The 22,368-nt window shown below is 37.5% G+C and overlaps 3 protein-coding genes across 5 annotated transcripts; 1 reads left to right on the top strand and 2 right to left on the bottom strand.

Moving 5' to 3' along the window:
* Nucleotides 1-3,318: 3,318 nt before the first annotated feature.
* On the top strand, nt 3,319-5,389 carry LOC110921274 (protein COFACTOR ASSEMBLY OF COMPLEX C SUBUNIT B CCB1, chloroplastic). The gene is made up of 4 exons (XM_022165566.2): nt 3,319-3,793; nt 4,626-4,756; nt 4,829-4,981; nt 5,054-5,389. Exons 1-4 carry the CDS (start codon nt 3,482-3,484, stop codon nt 5,238-5,240), a joined length of 783 nt encoding a protein of 260 aa, XP_022021258.1. The 5' UTR covers nt 3,319-3,481; the 3' UTR covers nt 5,241-5,389.
* A 361-nt stretch (nt 5,390-5,750) lies between these two features.
* LOC110921036 (cytochrome b-c1 complex subunit Rieske-4, mitochondrial) lies at nt 5,751-8,039 on the bottom strand. Its single transcript, XM_022165301.2, has 2 exons — nt 7,765-8,039; nt 5,751-6,574 (listed from the first exon to the last, which is right to left on the bottom strand). Exons 1-2 carry the CDS (start codon nt 7,943-7,945, stop codon nt 5,943-5,945), a joined length of 813 nt encoding a protein of 270 aa, XP_022020993.1. The 5' UTR covers nt 7,946-8,039; the 3' UTR covers nt 5,751-5,942.
* A 3,594-nt stretch (nt 8,040-11,633) lies between these two features.
* On the bottom strand, nt 11,634-13,801 carry LOC110921035 (nuclear polyadenylated RNA-binding protein 3). Of its 3 annotated transcripts, none has more exons than XM_022165300.2 (3): nt 13,286-13,800; nt 12,136-12,459; nt 11,634-12,027 (listed from the first exon to the last, which is right to left on the bottom strand). In XM_022165300.2, exons 1-3 carry the CDS (start codon nt 13,694-13,696, stop codon nt 11,755-11,757), a joined length of 1,008 nt encoding a protein of 335 aa, XP_022020992.1. In that variant the 5' UTR covers nt 13,697-13,800; the 3' UTR covers nt 11,634-11,754. The 3 variants fall into 3 exon arrangements, with proteins under 3 accessions (XP_022020992.1, XP_022020991.1, XP_022020990.1); XM_022165299.2 differs by having other exon boundaries at nt 11,634-12,030; XM_022165298.2 differs by having other exon boundaries at nt 11,634-12,459; nt 13,286-13,801.
* Nucleotides 13,802-22,368: the final 8,567 nt, after the last annotated feature.

A 22,368-nucleotide genomic window follows, 5' to 3' on the forward strand; every position in this document is an offset into this window, starting at 1 on the left:
TAAATACTATGTTTTCCAAGTATTGTTTACCTGTTTCTGATAAACCTTGTAGTTATGTTTGTGACTCTTGCTGTGTGGGAAAATCTTCCAAACTATCTTTACCTTTATCTGATTATCACAGTTCACATATTTTGGATTTAGTTATTTGTGATGTAAGGGGACCTGCATCTATTTCTTCCTATGATGGTCACAATTATTTTCTGTTATGTGTGGATCATTATTCCAAATTCATGTGGTTTTTCCCATTAAAACTTAAATTTGCTGTGTTTGCTACTTTTAAACAGTTCATAACAATGGCCGAACGACAATTTAAAACAAAACTTAAATCAGTCCAGACAGACTGGGGAGGCGAGTTTTGCAAACTATCTCCCTTCTTTTTAGAACGTGGCATCATACATCGACTCTCCTATCCACACACAAGCGAACAAAATGGTGTCGTTGAGCGGCGTCACCGTCATGTTGTTGAAACAGGACTCACTTTACTTGCCCAATCTCACGTTCCACAAAAATTTTGGGACTTTGCCTTTGGGACCGCAGTTTATTTAATTAATCGGATGCCTTCTCGTTCCAACTCACATATTTCTCCATTTGAACATCTCTTTAACCGTAAACCAGATTATTCTTTTCTTCGAGTATTCGGGTGTCGGTGCTACCCACATCTTCGAGCATATAATTCTCACAAACTGGATTTCCGCTCCATCCCGTGTGTGTTCCTCAGCTATAGCACCTTACATCATGGCTACAGGTGCTTTGATCCCCAAACAGACCGCTTTTATGTTGCTCGTCATGTTCGATTTCATGAACATGTTTTCCCATTTCAGCCATCACCCACCTTCTCTCACCGAACCACAAACCCACACCTCCTTACTACTCCTCCTATCCTGTCCCAAATGCGATGCCTTCCATTCACCATTCTTCCTCACCGAATCAATTACCCCATCCGGCCCAACAATCCTCACCAGCCTCCTCATCAGTCGCTGATGACCCTTCCGCCCAAACATCTTCATCAGCTTCTACATCACCTTCGTCCCATAATTCCCCGTCTTCACCCACGGTCCAACCATCCTCGCCCATTCCTACACCTCCACCTCCACCTCCACCTCCACCACCACCGCCTCGTCGCACACGTCCACCAAATCTCCGCCCAAACCCAAAGAAACCTGACCGATACACTCCCTCAGCTCATCATACATACACTCCTGCTACCGAACCCGTCTTTTTCGATGTTGCCAACAAAGATCCCCACTGGCGGAAAGCTATGGCTGATGAATACTCGGCTCTGGTTAGAAATGGCACATGGTCTTTAGTACCGCATAGTCCTAATACTAATATTGTGGATTGCAAATGGGTGTATAAAATGAAACAGGATCAAACAGGGACTGTCACGCGTTACAAGGCGCGTTTGGTTGCTAAGGGTTTTCGTCAGCAACCGGGTATAGATTATCATGATACGTTTAGCCCAGTTGTCAAGGCCACTACAATTCGTACAGTTTTGTCCATTGCTGTTACAAGAGGATGGTCTTTACGACAGTTGGATGTACAAAATGTGTTTTTACATGGGGATCTCAAAGAGACTGTTTGTTTACAACAACCGCCCGGAATTGTTGACCCACAGAAACCTGATCACATATGTCTGCTTCACAAGTCCCTTTATGGACTTAAACAGGCACCTCGGGTGTGGTTTCATCGGCTCTCTACAGCTCTATGCGATATTGGTTTTCGAGGATCCAAAACTGATCCATCTTTGTTTATATACTCCTCGGGCAACACTTTATTAGACATGTTGGTTTATGTGGATGACATTATTCTCACAGGCAATAATTCAGCTGCTATTGACAATGTGGTTCGTCGCTTAAGCACCTCCTTTGCTCTTCAAGATCTGGGGAATCTGTCTTATTTTCTGGGCATTGAGATTGTACATCGCAACAAAGACATTCTATTGTCTCAGAAAAAATATATTTTGGACTTGCTTCGTCGGGCAGGACTCTCTAATGCTAAGCCAGTCCCGTCTCCCATGACCTCATCTGCTAATCTTACACTTGGTGACAGTTCCCCTTATGACAACCCGGTTCGATATCGAAAAATGGTTGGGGCACTGCAGCATGTTACATTGTCGTGGCCGGATCTTGCATTTGCAGTCAACAAAGTCTGCCAATTTATGCATTCTCCTACGGTAAATCATTGGTCAGCAGTTAAACGAATATTACGCTATCTTCAGGGCACAATTGATCTTGGTCTTTTACTACGCCATGATTCTGCTTCCTCTCTTCATGCCTTCTCCGATGCTGATTGGGCTGGTTGCCCGGATGACCATCGCTCCACGGGGGGATATGCCATCTATTTGGGTAAAAATCTTATCTCTTGGGCTGCACGTAAACAGAAGACCGTCTCTCGGTCATCTATAGAATCAGAGTACAAAGCCATAGCAGACACTGTTGTTGAGATAACTTGGATCGAGGCGCTTTTACGCGAATTATGTTTTCCTGTTACAACTACTCCTACATTGTGATGTGATAACTTGGGAGCTACTTATTTATCTGCAAATCCGGTCTTCCATGCTAGAACAAAACACGTTGAGATTGACTTTCACTTTGTTCGAGAAAAGGTGGCCCAACGGAAACCGGGAGTTCGATTTATCTCTACACAGGATCAGATTGCTGATATCTTTACCAAGGCTTTACCTTCACAACGGTTTTTACTTTTAAGGTCCAAGCTATAGGTCGAACCTCGGCCTTAGCTTGCGGGGGGATATTAGACAAATATATGATTAGTTTATAGTAGAGGGTTGTTTATGTAAATATGTAATCTATTTATACCTCTTGTAATCTCATTCATAATATATAAAATACAATTTCTACAATCACGTTCTCTTATCAAGTCTAATTAACCAACACCACTGCCATCATCATAAAACCAACAACCACCGCTATCATATTCCTTGTAAACCGGCACAACATCATCCCCATACCATCGCACCTGCAAAAAAAAGAAAGAAAAATGTGGTTTGACCAAAATTCACCTAAGTTAACTAAATTTTTTGAATGGAGATAGTGGGTTGGATGAAAATGACAAAAAATGACAAAAGTTAAGGACTAAAATTACAGAAAGCAAAACTATTTGAACTAAAATGACAAGAAAAAAAATATTTAACCTAAGTTACAATTTTAATAAAATCTACTAAAATGACAATTTACTTTATCTTTCTATCTTTTTTATCTTTTTTGTTGAATTTATCAACCTAACTCATAATATCTCATATACCATAATAAAACTCCTTTATATCATAGTGGTACAAGTGTGTCGAAAAATATGCTCGTCGGACAAAATGTGTGTATAGGATTAGTGGGTATAAAAAATGGCTTTTATACACTTGTCTTTATAAGAAACAAGAAAATATATGAAAAATAGGAACTTAAAAATATAAAAGAAAAAGGATAAAAGGAAACTGGGCAAATCCTGGTCCAACCAATCAAAAAGAGCGATGGCGGTAGCGAAGCTGCTTCTCCCATCTTCTCTCAACCTCCCCCCATCCAAACTAACAATCACCAGAAGACCATCTCCCTCTCTCCATCGTCAACAACCATGGGGGGCATCAAAGAAGAACAAACCACCCGCAATCTCAGCATCGCTTCACGAGACTGCAACAGTCGCTGTTCAAACACCTTTGTTTCTACTTGCAGATGCTGCTGCTGCTGTTGGGTATTCAACCGCCAGCTACTACACCTCTCTCGGTTTGTTTGTCATCTCCGTACCCGGACTTTGGTCCCTCATCAAGCGTTCCGTCAAGTCTAAGGTTCTTTTCTCTATTGGTTACTTACTGATTACCAAATTGCATTAACCAATAATTTGGTTAAGTAATTAAGGTTAGATGATGTTTAGGTGTAAAAAATTGCTGTTTGAAAAAGTGCATAACTTTATATTTCCCAAAAAAAAAAATATATATTAAACAGCTGGTTTCAAGTTTTAGAGTTAACTGTCATTTTCGTTTTGTTCAGTTTTGCTATTTCAGACCAATTTTTAAAAGTGCACCATTTTCCTCCCTGACATACTGGAAACGTGCCATTTCAGTCCAAAAAACTAACCCCAATTAGAATAACCGAGTTAGCTCAGAGGTAAAATGATCATTTTACATAGTTCCATTTTTTTCATTTTACCTATGAAGTTTATTTTAAAACCTGAAGTCTAAAAAAATGAAAACAAAAACTCTGTAAAATGACCATTTTACACCTAAGCTAACTGAGTTATTCTAACTGGAGTTAGTTTTTTGGACTGAAATGACACGTTTCCAGTATGACAGGGAGAAAAACTGTGCAATTTTGAAAATTGGCCTGAAATGGCAAAAGTGAACAAACCATGGGGACGAAAATGACAGTTAACTCTTTTAGAGTTAAAACATACTAGCCAAGTTTTAAATAGTAAACCGCCAAACCTTTAAAACCGAAACGTGAGCCAAAGCATGTATATTTCAAACCGCCATACTAGCCAAGTGCCAAACCGTTAAAACCGAACAGTGAACCATACCATGTATTGTTCAAACCACCGTACCAGCCAAGTGTCTTATGTCTAGACGGTTCAGTCAATTTCAGCTGTTTATGAATACCTCTTAACGAAAATGACTCGTTCAGGTTGTAAAGAAGACGTTTGTGGAAGAAGAAATCGCAGGAACGAAGAAAACGCCTAACCAAGTCGCCGGAGAAATCCTCTCGTTCTTCACTCGTAACAACTTCTCAGTGGTGGACAGAGGAGAGACCATCACGTAAGCCCTCACCATAAATCCATAACACGAGTAATTTCCAGTTCCAGTATTACTAAATGTAGTTTGCAACAGATTCGAAGGCGTGATGGTTCCAAGCAGAGGCCAAGCAGCACTCCTAACGTTCTGCACGTGTATCAGTTTGGGTAGTGTAGCTCTCGTGCTTACCATCACCGTCCCAGACTTCGGCAACAACTGGTTTGGCCTCACCATTCTGAGCCCACTCGCGTAAGTTGTTTTCACATGTGAATTAATATGTGTATGAAAATTGGAAAGAGCTGACATTGAGGTTTGTAACAGAGGGGCGTATTACTGGAAGCGAGCATCACGAAAAGAGCAGATCAAGGTGAGGATGATTGTGGCGGAAGATGGGACGCTGTCGGAGATAATTGTTCAAGGTGATGACCAACAGGTTGACCAGATGAGAAAGGAGTTGAAGCTGAGTGAGAAAGGCATGGTTTACGTTAAAGGCATTTTCGAGAGATGAGATTATACCCTTTATTCTTTGTGCCAATGATCAATTCCTTTTGTATTATTACATCTACGATATCAAATTAAAAACTGGCTTGATAGTTAATAGGATAAAACTAGTTTGGCTCTTTTAAAGTTGAATATAATCATACTCCCATCTTGATACGACTCCAGTGAGAGAATAGGTATTTGGTAAAATGACGAGAATAAAGATAGTAATCAATCGTAAATGTTTGCTAGTATAGAGAATTTAGACATCAGTCGACTTCATCTTCATCGTTCATGTCATGTGGTCACTAATGAACGTACGGGTACATATTCACATGTACCCTTTTGTAGGATATAGGTGTGTTGGTTTATATCTAAGCATGACACAGTGGCTTTTGACTCGTATGGTAGAATTATCATTCGGACCAACATTGGTCTAGACGTTTCAGACTAGTGTTGGTTCGAATAGCGTATGTTGGGCTCGATTGCCATGAACCACAACTACTTATTCAAAGAATTAAAAACACAAATCCAAACATCATCTCAAGATTGGCATGATCAGTCTAAATATCATCATCATCATCATTTCAAATGAAGTAACAAGTCTTATTCACGCAAACATGAAATGGATACTCCCATCTTACAAAAACATATAAACTAAACACCGCCAAAACACCGACCTTTTGGCCTGAAAATTAAATACGCCCAACACCTTTAGATATTTTAAAACTCAACCAATCAGCAACTTGTTCTCTTCCAAGAAAGTGTAAGTCGGGACCTCCAAATTATAAGGTGCGGGGCCCTTCCGAATTCTGCCAGAAATGTCGTAATGAGAACCATGACACGGACAAAACCACCCACCAAAATCACCAGCATTTGGTAACGGGATGCAACCCAGATGGGTGCACACACCAACCACTATCAGCCATTCAGGGTTCTTCACTCGAGCCGCATCCTCTTGTGGGTCCCGGAGAGATGCCACATCAACACTATTAGCCAGCTTCACGTCGTCATCAGTCCGGCGCCTGATAAATACGGGCTTTCCACGCCACTTGACGGTCACGGTGGTCCCGGGCTCGATGCTAGCAAGATCAACCTCAAGAGAGGCAAGGGCAAGAACGTCTTTACTCGCAGACATACTCAAAACAAATTTGAGGACCAGAAGCCGAATCAATGAAGCGTACACAAACCTGCCACCTGTCAAGACAAAATATGCAAATGCACGTTTGCTTGGGTCGCCAGGTGGATAACGAGCATGGTTGTACTCGTCATATACAATCTTTGAAGTAGGGTTTGTAATGGCTGCTACCGTTGGTGGAACTTTGTCCTCAAAATTTGGAGTAACCGAGTTTGAAGCAAATCCTGCAATGATCATACATGAATATAATTGTATAGTAACTATAGAATTAAAAGTAAATGGAACTAAGAGAATATCATCTTAATTATGAAAGGTCCCTGAAAAAGTAAAAGCTTGTATAATGTTTCACTTCTACTTTTGAGCGTATTAAAAAATTTAAGCAACAACCCTATATGTACTGAAGTGCATGCATAAAATATAAAAATTCTATTATGCTCAAAAAGCACAAGCAGTTCCTATAATATAATAAATATAAGCTGTATATGTTTGGGTTAATTTCCTTATATCATGTATGTCTTTATTTATCTAGGTGGGTGGGCTGATAGCCATTGTGAGTCCACAACATTTCTTTATTTTGTCATTAAAAAGTGACCAAACATAATGTCAAACACTTGTATAACGGTAGTGGCGAATTAACTTGTAATTTTAACGGTATGGAAGTAGTACATCAATAATCTACAGCATGTTGTTATTATCCTCTTTACGCATCCATTACATATAGTCTAAACTCGTTGTAGACTTGTATCCTATAGAAATGCTTAAAAAACTAAACTCTCTTTAGAAATCTCTTACATTCTTGATAACAAGTGTTCTACTAAAGTAATTACAGTCTATTAGCATAACCATGAAAATGTTCAAAGAAGCCCAATTCAAGAAACTAGGGTTTCCGGTTCCTGTGTGCTTGAATTACATATATAAATGTCAAAATGTCATCAAAACTTGACAATAGACACCGATGAAATGATGTTAACCTAGAACAACTTATTTGACATCCAAATTAACAAATAATGATGCTTTCATAGCTGTTAAAACACTATGTATGTAACTTGTTTCCACAAAAGTTAGTTAAAAACCAAATCTTCTTTTAATCAATATCACAACATTACTTTTTTAGCTAAACTTATATCAAATCCAATGGTCTATCAACCATATACAGGTCTGATATCAAAAGGAAACCCTAAACACACAAACTAGGGCTATAAAAATTCCCCAAAAAAACACATCTTTACTATGCAAATAAAAACAAAAAAAAAACCTAGAAATAAAAACAATCAGATAATCAAACCACTGAAATTTCATGGTGAAACAGGATGTGATCCGTATCAATTTCAGATTTGAAAAACTAGGTCTAAAAGAGGCTAATATTACCGTGAGGAAATATGAATAGTAACAAAAAGGGATAAAAGTAACAAACCTCTTAACGACATGAGATGAAAATACTGGTTAACAGGGGATGAAAGGTAGGTGGATCGGAGATCGTGGTTAGCGGCGTCATCGATCTGTGTTTTATCGGAGATGACGGTGACGGAGGCAGAGTTTTTGTGCCTCCATGGAGATGTGAGAGAGGCGAATCTCCTGGTTCCGGCTCTCAACATCCTGTTTGTTTGCAGGTTTAGGGTTCGATGGGATGAGCCTATCTCCCGTTCTCTAGAAAGGCTTCGTACACGGAACACCAACGTGGCGTTTGTGCAATCTAAGCTTTTTATAACTCGAGACTAGATTTTAACCGTTAAATTTTTTTATTAAGCTTTTTATAACTGGAGACTAGATTTTAACCGTTAAATTTTTTTAGCTAGCATTTTTTTACAGCCAAGTAACACCAATCCGTTTTTAAATATGTGCTAGTGGGATTTCTTGTGTTACGTGTCCAATATATGATTGGTATCAATTCGGTTAAGTTTTTTTTAATAACGGTAAGATAATTACACTCGGTGTAGTAATCGAAAGAGATGTGCATAAGAGGCAAGAGGGTATTGACACACGTTTTACACTGAACAAAAACCATAGAAACAAATATCGGTACTGGTACCGATGTAGCTCAAACAATATTGATTGGGTTCGTCATAGTACCGGTACATACTCTTAGGGGTGTTCAAAACCGGATATCCGAAAATTCGATATTCGAATTTCGGATATCCGAAATTTTCGGATACCAGATTTCACTATCCGAATCCGTATCCGAAATTTTGGATATCCGAAATTTCGGATACGGATTCGGATAGTGAATCGGATATTCGAAAATCCAACTTCTTATTTAATTTTTATTTTTTTATTATTTTTTTTTCATATTCGGAAACGGATATTTTAGATAGTTTCGGATATCCAAATATAAGTTTTCGGATATTTCGGATATTTTCGGATATTCGGATATCCGAATATCCGAAAAAAATGAAAATTAAATTTTCGGATATTTCGGATATCCGAAATATCCGAAAATTTTGAAAATCACTATCCGAATCCGAAAAATTCGGATATCCAGATTTCGGATATCCGATTTTTCGGATATTTCGGATTGGATTTTCGAATACGGATAGTTTTGAACACCCCTACGTACTCTCGCTTGTTATAGCTTGCGATACTAAAAAATACTATATTGTCGATACAGCTCCCTTTTCGACGAAATTTATACTGAAAAAAATAATTATTTGATCAAGTTCTTGATTAATAGTGTCGGAGTATACTGAAACAATAAATAACCAACAAGGGATGGTATAGTCGTCTCGTAGGATTAAGGGGTTCTACAAAACAATAAACCGTTAGAATTAGTTAGATGTTCACAGGGAGTAATTGGAATTGAGAGTTTGATGAGTGTAAGTGAGGGAACTGTAGATTGTAGATGTTACCTAAAGACATCATCTATATATAGCGGATACCTTAAACCCAGCTAGCTTGGGCGGCCAACTCAGAGGCTAAAAGGAGTAAGGGGAAATTCTCTTTTCCTGGTCGTAGATAAGAGTTTACCCTTTTAGGCGAGTAAGGATTTTACCTAGTGGATATTAGGTTTCCTTTACTCAACCATATGCTTCAATGGGCATGGGGACTCGCATTCGATGGAATATTACCATTCACATGGGTTGTTATTTTAAACATCTCATCATAATAGATGCTTTTAAACCTTTAATCATCTGAGAGAAGTATTAGGAGGTGGTAGGCTGAATATATTATCTTTTTCGTGGTAAACCTACCTACATCATCAAATATTGTAGTTTTGTTGCATTAATCAGTAACATGATTGATCTAAAGTAGTAGGTATAACCGATCCGGACTTATGTAGGAATAATAAAAGCTATTTTGATACAATGAAAAATCTTGATATTGTCATTTTGTTAATCTGTATTTAATAGAGTTGTGGACGCTTTTCCGAGTCATAATATTACACTAAATAATTTATATTTTTTTTGAACGGCGTACAGTTAGGATGTCGCTAACCGGGTTAGTAGTTAGTATGTTAGTATCACCAAATTAGTATTAAAATCCCCCTTTCATGGACTTGAACCTAGGACTTTCAAGAGAAGCAAAGTTTCTCACCTCCCCCTTAACCACTAGGCTAAAAGGTCATTGGTAAATAATTTATATGCCATTAATTAGCAACATTTGTGGATGAGAGTGTTATACTTTATGCTTTGGGGGGTTTTCAAATAATATTTGATTTTTTACTCTTAACACAAAAGTTTTTACAATTTTAACCCCACAAAATTTGTTCTAATTTTAGCCCAAAACTTTTAATTATTTGCATATTAACCTCACAACTCTTTTACTTTTAACTTTGGTCCCTTATACTTTTCATAATGCGCAATTTTTCGTCTTATGTTTCTTTCTAAATTATGTGAGTTAACACGATGCAACATACGTGTGTGGTTCATTGTTTTTACGTTTCGCGAGTTAAGACGGCGCAACGTGCATATGTGGTTCAATGTGTTTACGTCTATTTTCCCTGTTTGTCAGGCTCGTCGAAACCCCCAAGGCCTAGATCGACTCAGTGTTTGTGGTCATTGGCAGCGGTGTAACATTGGTGCTATATGGCACGGTTTTACACCCTCGTCACAACACGGGGCTTGATTCTAATTATCATATTATTAAATTAGTAAATTAGTAAATGGAAACATAAAACATTCATAATCAATAACCCAATAAAAATCACTCACCACTTACTAATTGAGTGTATTACACATGGTGAGTGAGTGAGTTAATCCCTCTCACCACTCACCAAGTATAACTGCTCCCCTCACCAGGTATAACACATGCTCTAGTGAGTCTTTCTTTTATTCTTCCTGTTACTCTACTACATGTGTTTGATCAACAGCTTCCACTCTTAGCTATTCAGTAGACAACAATTTTTGTCGTCCTTTAATGACATTGTTGGCATTATTTTTCACTTCTGCCATCCTCCAGGTAACCTCATAACTCACAAATGCAGTGCTCACAGACAAGCACGTCACCAACAATCCAATGCTCACATGCATACATTGAAGGCCACATGGCATCCTTGCCACAAATGCCACAATGTAGGACGGTGAGAGAGGGAGATTAGCCAAAGGTCCACATTACACAAAATCGATCTAGTACAGTTCCTCATTAACCCTCAAAGCTTGCCAATGTGAGGATATGCCATGATCTATTTGTACTAATAATGACACCTTCTCAACAATAACCTCATTTTAGAATTATATTTTAGCCATCAATATGCACTAAAATCTTGGTTTTAAGACAGAGATGCTACGAGGTGGTTGGGTCCTGAACCTCAGGTGTGCGATACATTTATATTTATAAGAGTAAACTTATATCTATAAGAGTAAACTTCCGTTTTGTTCCCTGTGGCTTGGTCACTTTAACGGTTTTGCCCCAAACATTTAAAAATAACCATTTTCCTCCAATAGTTTGCTATGGTTTTTCCATTTTGCTCCCCGCCTCTAACTCCATCCAAATTGTCTGTTTTTCCATTTTGCTCCCCGCAGGGAGCAAAATGGAAAAACCATAGCAAACTATCGGAGGAAAATGACTATTTTTAAAGGGTGGGGCAAAACCGTTAAAGTGACCAAACCACAGAGAGCAAAACGGAAGTTTACTCTATTTATAAAATACTTACAAATTAATTATATGTAACATTGTAATTTTGTACTGATCTTGTAATTTTTTTTAATATTAACTTGTATCTACTTCTTGTTGATTGTGTCAAATTCAGATAACCTGTGTTGCATTGTGATTGGTATTGGAGGGATGGTTGGTAAGCCTGAAAGATTCTGAGCATTTATATGTGCTTGTAACCCTGTACACTTTGGACCATTAGGAACCACATCTTATCCCAAGACCATTGTATAAAACTCCTTAAAACACAATTCAACGAATACACAAACAATTGTAGCACATTTGGCAAAAACAATACTTGGTGCAAAGTAACAATACCTCATTCAACACTAGTACTGCCTCTTGTTCGATATCTGCGACCACTTTTCTGCAAGCTGCTACTTTTATCGGTTGCTATTTCCAGCTCATCTTCATCCATCATGCAAACCTCATCACTATCAGCAATACTAATGGAAACCGCTTTTTTGTCTTCATGTCCATCTACCTTACTTTTCTTCATTGAAACATCACCTGACTTCTTTCTTGGAGTAAAAACTACTGACGTTAGAGAATCAGCGGAAACACCATCTTCTATCTCCATGGCAGCAGACCCCTTCTTCATTAAATTAAAAAAATCCATATAAGCTTTTCGATTAGATTCTTCATCAACATTATCCAATGAATCAAAGGTATAATGCGTGTATTTTGACGGATTGCGTACATGATCAGGAACGCTAGAACTTGATCCTGGAGGTTCATTCATCACTATCTGTTGTTTGGATTCGGTAGCAATTTGATTTGATTCCTGAATGTTGTTCTCCGACACCTGCAAACACAATTTTCTAGCGGATTCATCATCTTCTTTGAGTCTGAGTTTTGCTGCTGTGTGATTTGCTCGGGGGTCCCTGGTTACATCAGTAAATGATCTGGGAAGCTCGTTGATGGGATCTATATCAACTTCATAATCATTAACATCTTTCATGTAAAATCGATCCGCGGATTCTTCCTTGCCTACAGCCACTTTGTCAAATGCATCTTCTTCTTCCTGCAACAAATTTAATGGAACAAAATCAATCAAAAAGTAACAAAAACCTAAACTCAAGAGTATGTTATCATGTGAAGCTCTTCGTGCATCAAATTTATAGTTTATTGACTAAAAAAGCAACAGAATCCCCAAAACTGAAGAGTATGTTATCATGTTAAGCTCTTCTTGCATCAAACTTAACGGAATGAATCGATAAAAAATTAACAGAATCCCTAAGCTAGAGAGTATGTTATCATGTTAAGCTCTTCCTGCATCAAATTAAATGGTATGAAATCAATAAAAAAACTAAAAGAAACTCTAAACTGAAGATTATGTTATCATGTTAACTTCCTCCTGCATAAAATTTTAATGAAATGAATTCGATCCAAAAAGTAACAGAAACCCTAAACTAAAGAGTATGTTATCATGTATTCATGTTAAGCTTTAAAGGGGCGAGGAGGTCGATCAAAAAGAAACAGAAACCCTAAGCTGAAGAGTATGTTATCACGTTCATCTCTTCCTACATCAAATTTAATGGAATAAAATCAATCATAAAGCAACTAAAACCCTAAAGTCCTAAACTAAAATAACATATTATCATGTTAAACTCTTCCTGCATAAAAATTTAATGGTATGGAATCAATCAAAAGCTAACAAAAACCCTAAACTGAACAGTGTGTTATTATGTTAAGCTCTTCCTGCAGCATAAAATCAATCAAAAAGTAACAGAAACCCTAACTGAAAATTAGGCATCATGTTAGCAATCAAACTGTAACAGAAACCCTAAACCGAAGAGAATTTCAAGTCGCTACCAAATTAACATAATTTGTAAATTAGGTAATAATACCTCGTTATCGAGAGTGCAATCCATACCAACAGAAGTTCGAATATCCCACTCCTCATTGCTGTGATCTTCCGGTTTAGACAATTGCGACTTCCGGTTCTCATCATCATCGTCATCTTCGTCGTCATCAAGCTCTTGAATATCAGACTCCAGGTCTCGATTGGAAGTGCGGGGTTGGGAAACAAGGCCTTGGAGAAAGGGGGAATAGGGTTTAGGGTTGTTGAGACGGTGAATGAGTTCATCGGTGTCTTTTTGGGGATCGATTTTGTCTTGTAGCCATTTGTTTCGTTCGATTTCTTCGTCGGTGAGGGACCAGAGAGAATTCAGAGAAGATGGAGGTTGGGAAGAGGAAGAAGAAGAAGCTTGGAGAGATCCGAAAGTTTTGTCGACTCGAGCATTGAAGCTGTCCTCCATGGATGTTGTTTGGTTTCTACGGGCAGATTTTGATTCAGGGTTTAGGGTTTGTGCTCATGATAGTCGGTGAGCGATTTTACAGCTTTTAGATACAGGGTGTGTTTGGGTAGCTTTTTTTTAAGAGTAAATTACAAGTTTTGTCCTTTGTTTATACCAAATTGCAGGTGTTATCATTTAACGCAAAAGTTGACAAGTTATGTACTTAATGTTCTAAAATCTTGCACGTTATGTCCCCAGTTAGATTTTTTTGGTTAAATCATATTACACAAGGATAATTTGATCATTTAACTTAGTTTTTTAATATTGAATTTAATAAAATAAAGCAGAATGATATTTACAACTCTACCCCCCTCTCTCTCTCTCTCTAAACTCTCTCACATTCAGAGTTCACCCACCTCCCACCAAAGAGTGTCTAGATTATGAATCGGAGACCACAGACGAATCGATCGTTTAAAACATCACCGACAAGATTCATCGCGATAATTCTTCGTCCTCGTCGTCAGATTCTGAATTGGAGAAGAAAACGAAGTTTAATGATGATGATGATGTTAAGAAGCATCGTGATGCTCCGTCGTTATCTTTTTCTCTGAAATCAAAGAGTAACCGGTTGTTCGGTAGGGAGAAACCTGTCCATCAGGTTTTTGGCGGTGAAAAAGGTAAGGAACAGTTGTTTTAGTTGTTTATTCTTTAAATTGAACTTGCTGTTTAGATCTGATTCTGCCCATCACAGTTCATCACCCACAGCCACCCCGTTCAGATCTGATTCCGCCCACCACAACAGTCCGATCATCAAAAAATATGCACCGACCACCGCCGTCTCTATCGCCGCTGATCTTGAAGCCACCACCACCGTCATTGTTGTTGTAGATTTTTGCAGATTCTTCCAAATCTTTTTTAAGGATAACTTGATTTTTATTCAATTTCTTTGAGAGATAACAAATAAGTAGAGAGAGGAAGATAACTGAGAGAGAGAGAGAGTTTAGAGAGATATAAATTAAAGGTTTTTATTTTTTATATTTTACACAAATAGTCCCTTGTTTTAATTTATTTACTCAATAGTCCATGGGAATATAAAATGACAAGAATACCCTCATGTGCAAGGCACATGACTATATTTAACTAAAAAATCTAACTGGGTTTGACCTAAAGGACAAAACGTGCAAGATTTTGAAACACTAAGTACAGAACTTGTCAACTTTTGCGCTAAAGGACAACGCCTGTAATTTGGTGTAAACATAAAGGACAAAACTTGTAATTTACTCCTTTTTTTAACTTCACGTTTTCTTCTTTTTTTTTAAAGAGTAAATTAAATTCTCATTTTAGTCCATCAGTTTTTTTCAAATTGTCATTTTAGTTTAAATAGTTTTTTTTTCTCCTATGTGTCCCTGACTTTTCCTTTTTTTTGGTCATTTTGATCACATTGTCTAGCTTAGTCTAAAAACTAGGTTATAATCAGGGGTATTTTTTGTATTAAATTATTATGAGGTTTATAAAATATGTTGTAAACTACCCATGGTTATTACTAGTTTACTACACAATAGCTATGCCAAAAATACCCCTGGTTATAACCAAATTTTTAGACTGAGTTAGGCAATGTGATCAAAATGGCAAGAAAATGTAAAAGTCAGGGGACCCAGAGGAAAAAAAAACTATTTAGACTAAAATGGCAATTTAGACCAAACCTCAGGGACTAAAATGGAAATTTACTTTTTTTAAATAAAAAAACTCAGTTCTCAACCCTTATTCAAACACTATCAAAATAACTTATTAACTTTTTATAAGACAATAACTTAAAACTAGCTTCAAAATAAGCTAAACCAAACACCCACACAAATCCTATAACAATTAACAAGTAAAGAAAAGAGTAAATTACACAATGAGCATTGAAATTTCACCTTTTTGTTTTAACTAGTAAAATATCCCGCATGATGTGGCGATACATCACATCATATATAAAACTCGAGTAAAGTCATAAAATATAAATGAATCAGATAAAACTATAATTATTCTAAAAGTATAAAAAACATAACACACAAATTGTTTGGCATATTTAATACATAAAAGAAAGTACTTTAAGTATATAATTATGAATTATACTTAAAAGACATAGAAGAAAGTATTTTATATTTCCTATTTGATTTATAAAAACAAAATAAAAATGCTTAGGTTTCATGTAGCTAAAATAAAAAAGGAAAATTTTTTGATGAAAAAGATAAAAAAAAAAAATCAATTTTAATGTAGCTAATGCGATGTAATTCAGTATATATTATAATATAATACTAAAAACTAAACATATGACACAACAATTCTTATTCTTATAGTTTATAAATTCAAAATACTTGTGCAGTAATTTATTTATTTAGACCAATCATATTTTTAGCTTTTTTCTTTGTTTTTTAATTACTTTTTAAAAAAGAGTTGTAATGGAGTCCATCAAATAATATCAATACTGGCATTTGTTTCTATAGTTTTCTATCAATGTAAAACACACGCCGATATCCTTTTGGGCGTATCTCTATTGGTAGTTATACCTAGTGCATGTATCATACCTATACTTTAACGAACCGAGTCGATGGCGACCAAAACCCGCCGCGAAGAAGGGAATCCAACTAGTTCCATTGAAATGATAATTAGATGCTAAACCAATTACCAGTAAGAACAACATAACCAAAAGGCCCATTCTATACACACCCCCCCTCCTTCCTGATTACACCCCCCCTTGTGAGAGGAAAACTGTCGGTCCCACGCAGGCCCCACCTGTAAGTATGTGAGAGGAGGGGGGTGAAAAAAGTAAATAGGGGGGGTGTAGAAAGTAGCACCCTTTACTTAATCAAATGTTGATTATTTATGCAACGTCACATCACTCTTTGTTTTTTTTTTTTGAAAAGTAAACTTCATTAGAAAACCAGTGACTCCCCCAAAACAAAACCGAAAACCAGGAAAAAAATTACAACATATACATAGGATATTTACACCATTCATCCCGATCTAAACCCTTATATTTAGACCTGTTATCCAGCCATAAGAATCCTAACGACTTGATGTCTTCGCTTCTACCGGTGCCCTTCTATGTCACGGCCCTAGCCCCGGTTTAACCTAGTCCAGAGCCGTGAGACAGGAATCCCGTGTTATTTAATTTAGGCGACAGCGGAAGTCTTTAATACATGATCTTTTAATATTAAAAATGTCCGTTACATAATTTAGGGATAAAACCCGTAAGTTACATTAACATGATTTCACTGGGAAATCTTTATTTCTCAAAACATGTTTCTCTTATTTATTTATATTGAGCCACTCTTTTAAGCTTGTAGTGCTTCACAACATTTTTCCTGGTTTACAACATATCACCTAAAACATGTTTGAAAAAGGTTTTGTCAGCGAGGAAATACTGAGTGAATCATTCATTTTGATAAAATGACACTTAGTTATAAATTACAGCATAAGAGCGATTACAATGGTTTCTATCTTATTGTTATATGGCACCGTGTCACCTCCTAGTGACGGTGGTCATACCACTATTGGGTCATGTCACCCAATTAGTGATGATTATCACTGTTAGGGCTTATATGCCTAACCTGTGTTAGGGCTTATTAGCCTAACCCCGTGAGAAATTAGTAATGTGCACAATACCCCACTAGCCATTGATTAAGATAACCACGACTTAATCCCTGTAGTTATAACCTTTTGAAAATAATTTGAGGTATTGTAAAACAGTTGATAAAAAGAGAATGACTCACATTGCAGATTTAACGAGCAGTATATAAGCCTACTGATTAGCCTTGTTTAACCTAATTTAAATAACAATGCACACAAACTGGGTTAGTAACTAATACAGCAGTTATGACAATTCACGAGATTAAACCCTCACAACGATTGACAAAGTGCAATACTTAAATATCCAGCGGATTCACAACGAATGATAGAGTATAGCCCGAGTTTGGGCAGCACTCAAACATCCTGTCGAAATCACGATGAATAACAAAGTATAAACCCAATTTGAGCAGCACTCAAACAATCGTTGGATAGTTTCAATCGATCGGACGTTGAATCGTAATAGCGATCGAGTTATTACCCTGTTTTGCGGCAACGATTCGTGAATCGTGTGTGTTTGTAGGACTGTTTCTGCTATAACTCAACGTATAATTTGAATTAGGACGTCGAACTAACACCTGAATTCAAGTGCCAACCCCCTATTTATACTGAAAAATTGACTCCCTCGCGTGTCGCGACAGGGAGACTTGTCTCCTTCGCGTGTCGCGACGGGTAACATTTTTAGGGTAGGGTAGGTTCGTGTCCAGGTAGCTCAGCTGAGTTGGTTTTGCATGAAAATTCAAGTTACACGTTAAACTGTTAGGATATTACCAACTAGGGTTTACCCCCCCCCCCTGAGTTTTAGGGGCCTTGATCCTGATTCCGATTGTTCTGAAAATTTTAGGGTTAATGCAGAATTACTTGGGTTTCTCAATTAGGGTTTCCTTAATAGACAATTAACATACTAAGTATAAATTTTAGTGAGAGTTGTTACATCCTCCCCACCTTAAGGAAAATCTCGTCCTCAAGATTTACTTAGAATAGATGAGGATATTTTCGCTTCATTTCTGATTCCAGCTCCCAAGTGTATTCTGGTCCTCTCTTTGAATCCCATTTGACTTTGACTAGCACTAGTCGTTTATGTTTAAGAAATTTGATTTTTCTATCTTCTAATTGCAGTGGTTTCTCCACAAATTTCAATTTTTCGTTTACCTTTATCTCTGGAAGAGGTACTACCAGGGATTCGTCTGATAGACATTTCTTGAGATTGGATACATGAAACACATCATGTATTTCAGCTAGTTCTTCTGGTAGTTGTAAGCGATAAGCAACTGGTCCTATTCGTTGCATTACTGGAAATGGTCCTATGTATCTTGGACTCAGTTTTCCTTTCTTACCAAATCGTACTACTCCTTTCCGAGGAGAGACTTTCAAAAGTACTTTGTCTCCGACTTGAAACTCTAGTGGTTTGCGGCGATTGTCTGCATAGCTTTTCTGGCGATCTCTAGTAGTCTTCAATCTTTCTTTGATTTGAGTTATCTTGTCAGTAGTTTCTTGCACAATTTCAGGTACTGATAATTGACTTTCTCCTATTTCTGCCCAACAAACTGGAGTTCTTCACTTGCGTTCATACAGTGCTTCAAATGGAGCAGCTTCGATACTTGAGTGATAACTATTGTTATAGGAGAATTCAATTAAGGGTAAGTGGTTATCCCAATTACCACCGAAATCAATTACACATGCTCGAAGCATGTCTTCCAAGGTTTGTATCGTCCTTTCACTTTGTCCGTCTGTTTGAGGATGATATGCAGTACTTAAATTTAATCGGGTTCCCATTGCTTCCTGGAAACTAGTCCAGAAATGGGAAGTGAAACGACTATCTCGATCTGATACAATGGAGAGTGGAACTCCATGTAAGGATACTACTTCATCTACGTACAATTTGGCTAATCTTTCCATGCTAAAGGTTTCCTTCATCGGTAGAAAATGAGCTGATTTGGTTAATCGATCCACAATTACCCAAATCGCATCATTACCTTTTCTGGTTTTGGGTAACTTAGTAACAAAATCCATTGTTATGAGTTCCCATTTCCATACAGGCATTTCTAACTGTTGTAGTAGTCCTGAAGGTTTTTGGTGTTCGGCCTTAACTTGTGAACAAGTAAGACACTTAGATACATATTCAACTATGTCCTTTTTCATTCCTATCCACCAAAAATTGTTTCTTAAATCTTGGTACATCTTATTGTTTCCTGGATGCATGGTATACCTAGATTTATGGGCTTCTTCTAAAATTTTATTTCTTAATTCTCCCTGTTTTGGTACCAAAATTCTTTTCTTGTGGAATCTCCAAATTCCATCGTTTCCTTGTTCTAGTTCCTTTATATATCCTTTCATTCCTTCAGCATCGTCTTTGATTGATGTTTCTTGAACTTTCTTTAATTGCTCCATTAAATCAATTTGCAGATTTAATCTGAGAGCACGGACTCGCTTTTGCTTTTCATGATACTTACGACTTAAAGCATCTGCAACTACATTTGCTTTTCCTTCGTGATATTGAATATCACAATCGTAGTCACTTAGGATTTCCATCCATCTTCTTTGCCTCATGTTCAATTCTTTTTGCCCAAATATATATCTTAGACTTTTATGATCTGTATAAACAGTAAACTTACTTCCATACAGATAATGTCTCCAGATTTTAAGGGCAAAAATTATGGCTCCTAATTCTAAATCATGAGTCGTATAATTTTCCTCGTGTTTCTTCAATTGCCTGGAGGCATATGCAATTACCCTCTTGCGTTGCATCAACACACATCCAAATCCTAATTTTGAAGCATCACAGTATACTTCAAAATCTTCTGTTCGTTTGGGCAAGGCTAAAATTGGAGCATTTGTCAACCTTTGTTTTAATATCTTAAAAGCTTCTTCTTGTCTAGATCCCCATTCAAACTTAACTGCTTTACAGGACAGCTTAGTCAAGGGTACAACTATCTTAGAAAAATCCTTAATAAATCGTCTATAGTATCCAACTAAGCCTAGAAAACTTCTAATTTCCATAGCCGTTTGCGGGACCTTCCATTTGGTGATTGCTTCTATTTTAGCAGGATCTACGTGAATTCCTTCATAATTCACCATGTGACCTAAAAATTGCACTTCTTGCAGCCAGAATTCACACTTCGAGAATTTGGCGTAAAGCTTTTCCTTTCTTAACAAAGTTAAGAGTGCATGCAGGTGCTCGCAATGTTCCTCCTGACTTTTGGAATAAATAAGTATATCGTCGATAAAGACAATTACAAATTTATCCAGATACGGTTTACAGATTCGATTCATCATGTCCAAGAATGCTGCAGGTGCATTCGTTAATCCGAAGGGCATGACTGTAAACTCATAATGACCATACCTAGTTCTAAAAGCAGTTTAGGTATGTCTTCTTCTTGTACCTTCAATTGATGGTATCCGGATCGTAAGTCTATCTTAGAAAAATACCTAGCTCCTTGCAACTGATCAAAAAGGTCATCAATCCTAGGTAATGGGTATCTATTCTTAATTGTAATCTTGTTTAATTCCCTATAATCGATACACATTCTCATGGATCCGTCCTTCTTTTTAACAAACAACACTGGAGCTCCCCAAGGGGATGAACTAGGTTGTATAAACCCTTTGCTTAGTAATTCATCTAACTGTTTCTTTAGTTCTAGCATTTTGGTGGGTGCTAATCGATTAGGTGCCTTGGCTATCGGTGTAGTTCCAGGAATTAGATGAATTCTAAACTCTACTTCTCTATCGGGTGGTAATCCAGGTAATTCTTCCGGGAAGACATCTGGGTATTCTGAGACTACCGGGATGTCCTGAAGTTCCTTATTCTTAGTGTTAATGATTACAGAAATCATATACACCATTTCTTGTTTTCTTGAATAACTGACCAACTTCATTACTGAAGCCATTTACACCGTTCGAGCGGCTGAAGTGGACACTCCGCTCTTTCCTTGATCAAAAGCTTTCTAACCGAAGCCGCCGAGAACTTCCCGTCTTTATCCCCAAGCCACCCCTACGAATCCTCTTTGACCTCCATCTTAAGCGAAACCACAAAATTATTACACTCCTGCAGCTCAATAATCTCACTAGGCAAAGAAGGCTGATGATGCCAATTCCAATTACCAGCCATAGAGCCATCTTGAACCACAACCCTTTCAGAAACTTTGCACTCTTTATGAATTTCCAGCTTGAAAAGCCTTGGCCATCTGAACATAAGAGGCTTGTCTCCTGTCCAAAAGTCCATCCAGAATCTAATATTGTTCCCGTTTCCCACATTTCCTTTCATAAGACAACCGGCCTTTATATCGTTAATAATAATTTTCTTTTCAGCTTTGACGATATTATTCCAGATTCCGGTAATACTCTGATTACAAGGGATCTCCGACCATCTCTTTTTTACTACATGGCACGCCTCGATCACTATTCTCCATAAACTATTGGGTTCTGTCTTGAACCTCCATATCCATTTGGAGAGAAGGGAGTCATTAATCGTTTTAAGCCTACAAATACCCAAACCCCCCATTTTTTAGGTAACACCACTTTCTCCCAAGCGACCCAGTGTATTTTTTTAACCATGTCATTACCCCCCCCCCCCCCCCCCAAAAGGAATTTCCTCATAAGAGCCTCCAATGTATCCACCACTTTAACAGGAACTTTAAATATGGAGAAAAAATATATAGGAAGGCTCTCAAGAACTGCCTTTATGAGAGTCACCCTACCCCCGATCGAGAGAGTTTTCGCCTTCCAAGAGCTGAGCCTTCTTTGAAATGTCTCCACAACCGGATACCAATTGTTAACTCGATTCATATTTGCCCCGATAGGGATACCGAGGTATGTAAAAGGAAAGGATCCTTTTTGACATCCCAAAATTCCCGCCATATAATCCAAATCATCTTCAGCGATTCCAACTCCAAATAAATTTGATTTATTAAGATTGATCTGAAGGCCTGAGCACAAATGAAAAATTCTCAAAATTCTCGCCAACTTTCTTTATGTTACCTTCACACCATTCCCCTATAATGAGAGCATCATCTGCATAGAGAAAGTGTGAGAGAATAGGCCCATCATCTTGGATTTTAATCCCCTTAAACATCTCTAAGTCA

The sequence above is a fragment of the Helianthus annuus genome, chromosome 17 (assembly GCF_002127325.2).
Source record: "Helianthus annuus cultivar XRQ/B chromosome 17, HanXRQr2.0-SUNRISE, whole genome shotgun sequence".
Classification (NCBI taxonomy): Eukaryota; Viridiplantae; Streptophyta; class Magnoliopsida; order Asterales; family Asteraceae; genus Helianthus; species Helianthus annuus.

What these genes read in the sequence shown, in the direction of transcription:
- LOC110921274 (XM_022165566.2), top strand. Translation starts at nt 3,482, where the DNA reads ATGGCGGTAGCGAAGCTGCTTCTCCCATCTTCTCTCAACCTCCCCCCA. An exon ending in AGCGTTCCGTCAAGTCTAAG is followed by an intron (nt 3,794 to 4,625) that starts GTTCTTTTCTCT and finishes TGACTCGTTCAG; the next exon opens with GTTGTAAAGAAGACGTTTGT. An exon ending in ACCATTCTGAGCCCACTCGC is followed by an intron (nt 4,982 to 5,053) that starts GTAAGTTGTTTT and finishes GGTTTGTAACAG; the next exon opens with AGGGGCGTATTACTGGAAGC.
- LOC110921036 (XM_022165301.2), bottom strand. Translation starts at nt 7,945, where the DNA reads ATGTTGAGAGCCGGAACCAGGAGATTCGCCTCTCTCACATCTCCATGG. An exon ending in TCATCTCATGTCGTTAAGAG is followed by an intron (nt 6,575 to 7,764) that starts GTTTGTTACTTT and finishes TGATCATTGCAG; the next exon opens with GATTTGCTTCAAACTCGGTT.
- LOC110921035 (XM_022165298.2), bottom strand. Translation starts at nt 13,696, where the DNA reads ATGGAGGACAGCTTCAATGCTCGAGTCGACAAAACTTTCGGATCTCTC. An exon ending in ATTGCACTCTCGATAACGAG is followed by an intron (nt 12,460 to 13,285) that starts GTATTATTACCT and finishes AATTTGTTGCAG; the next exon opens with GAAGAAGAAGATGCATTTGA.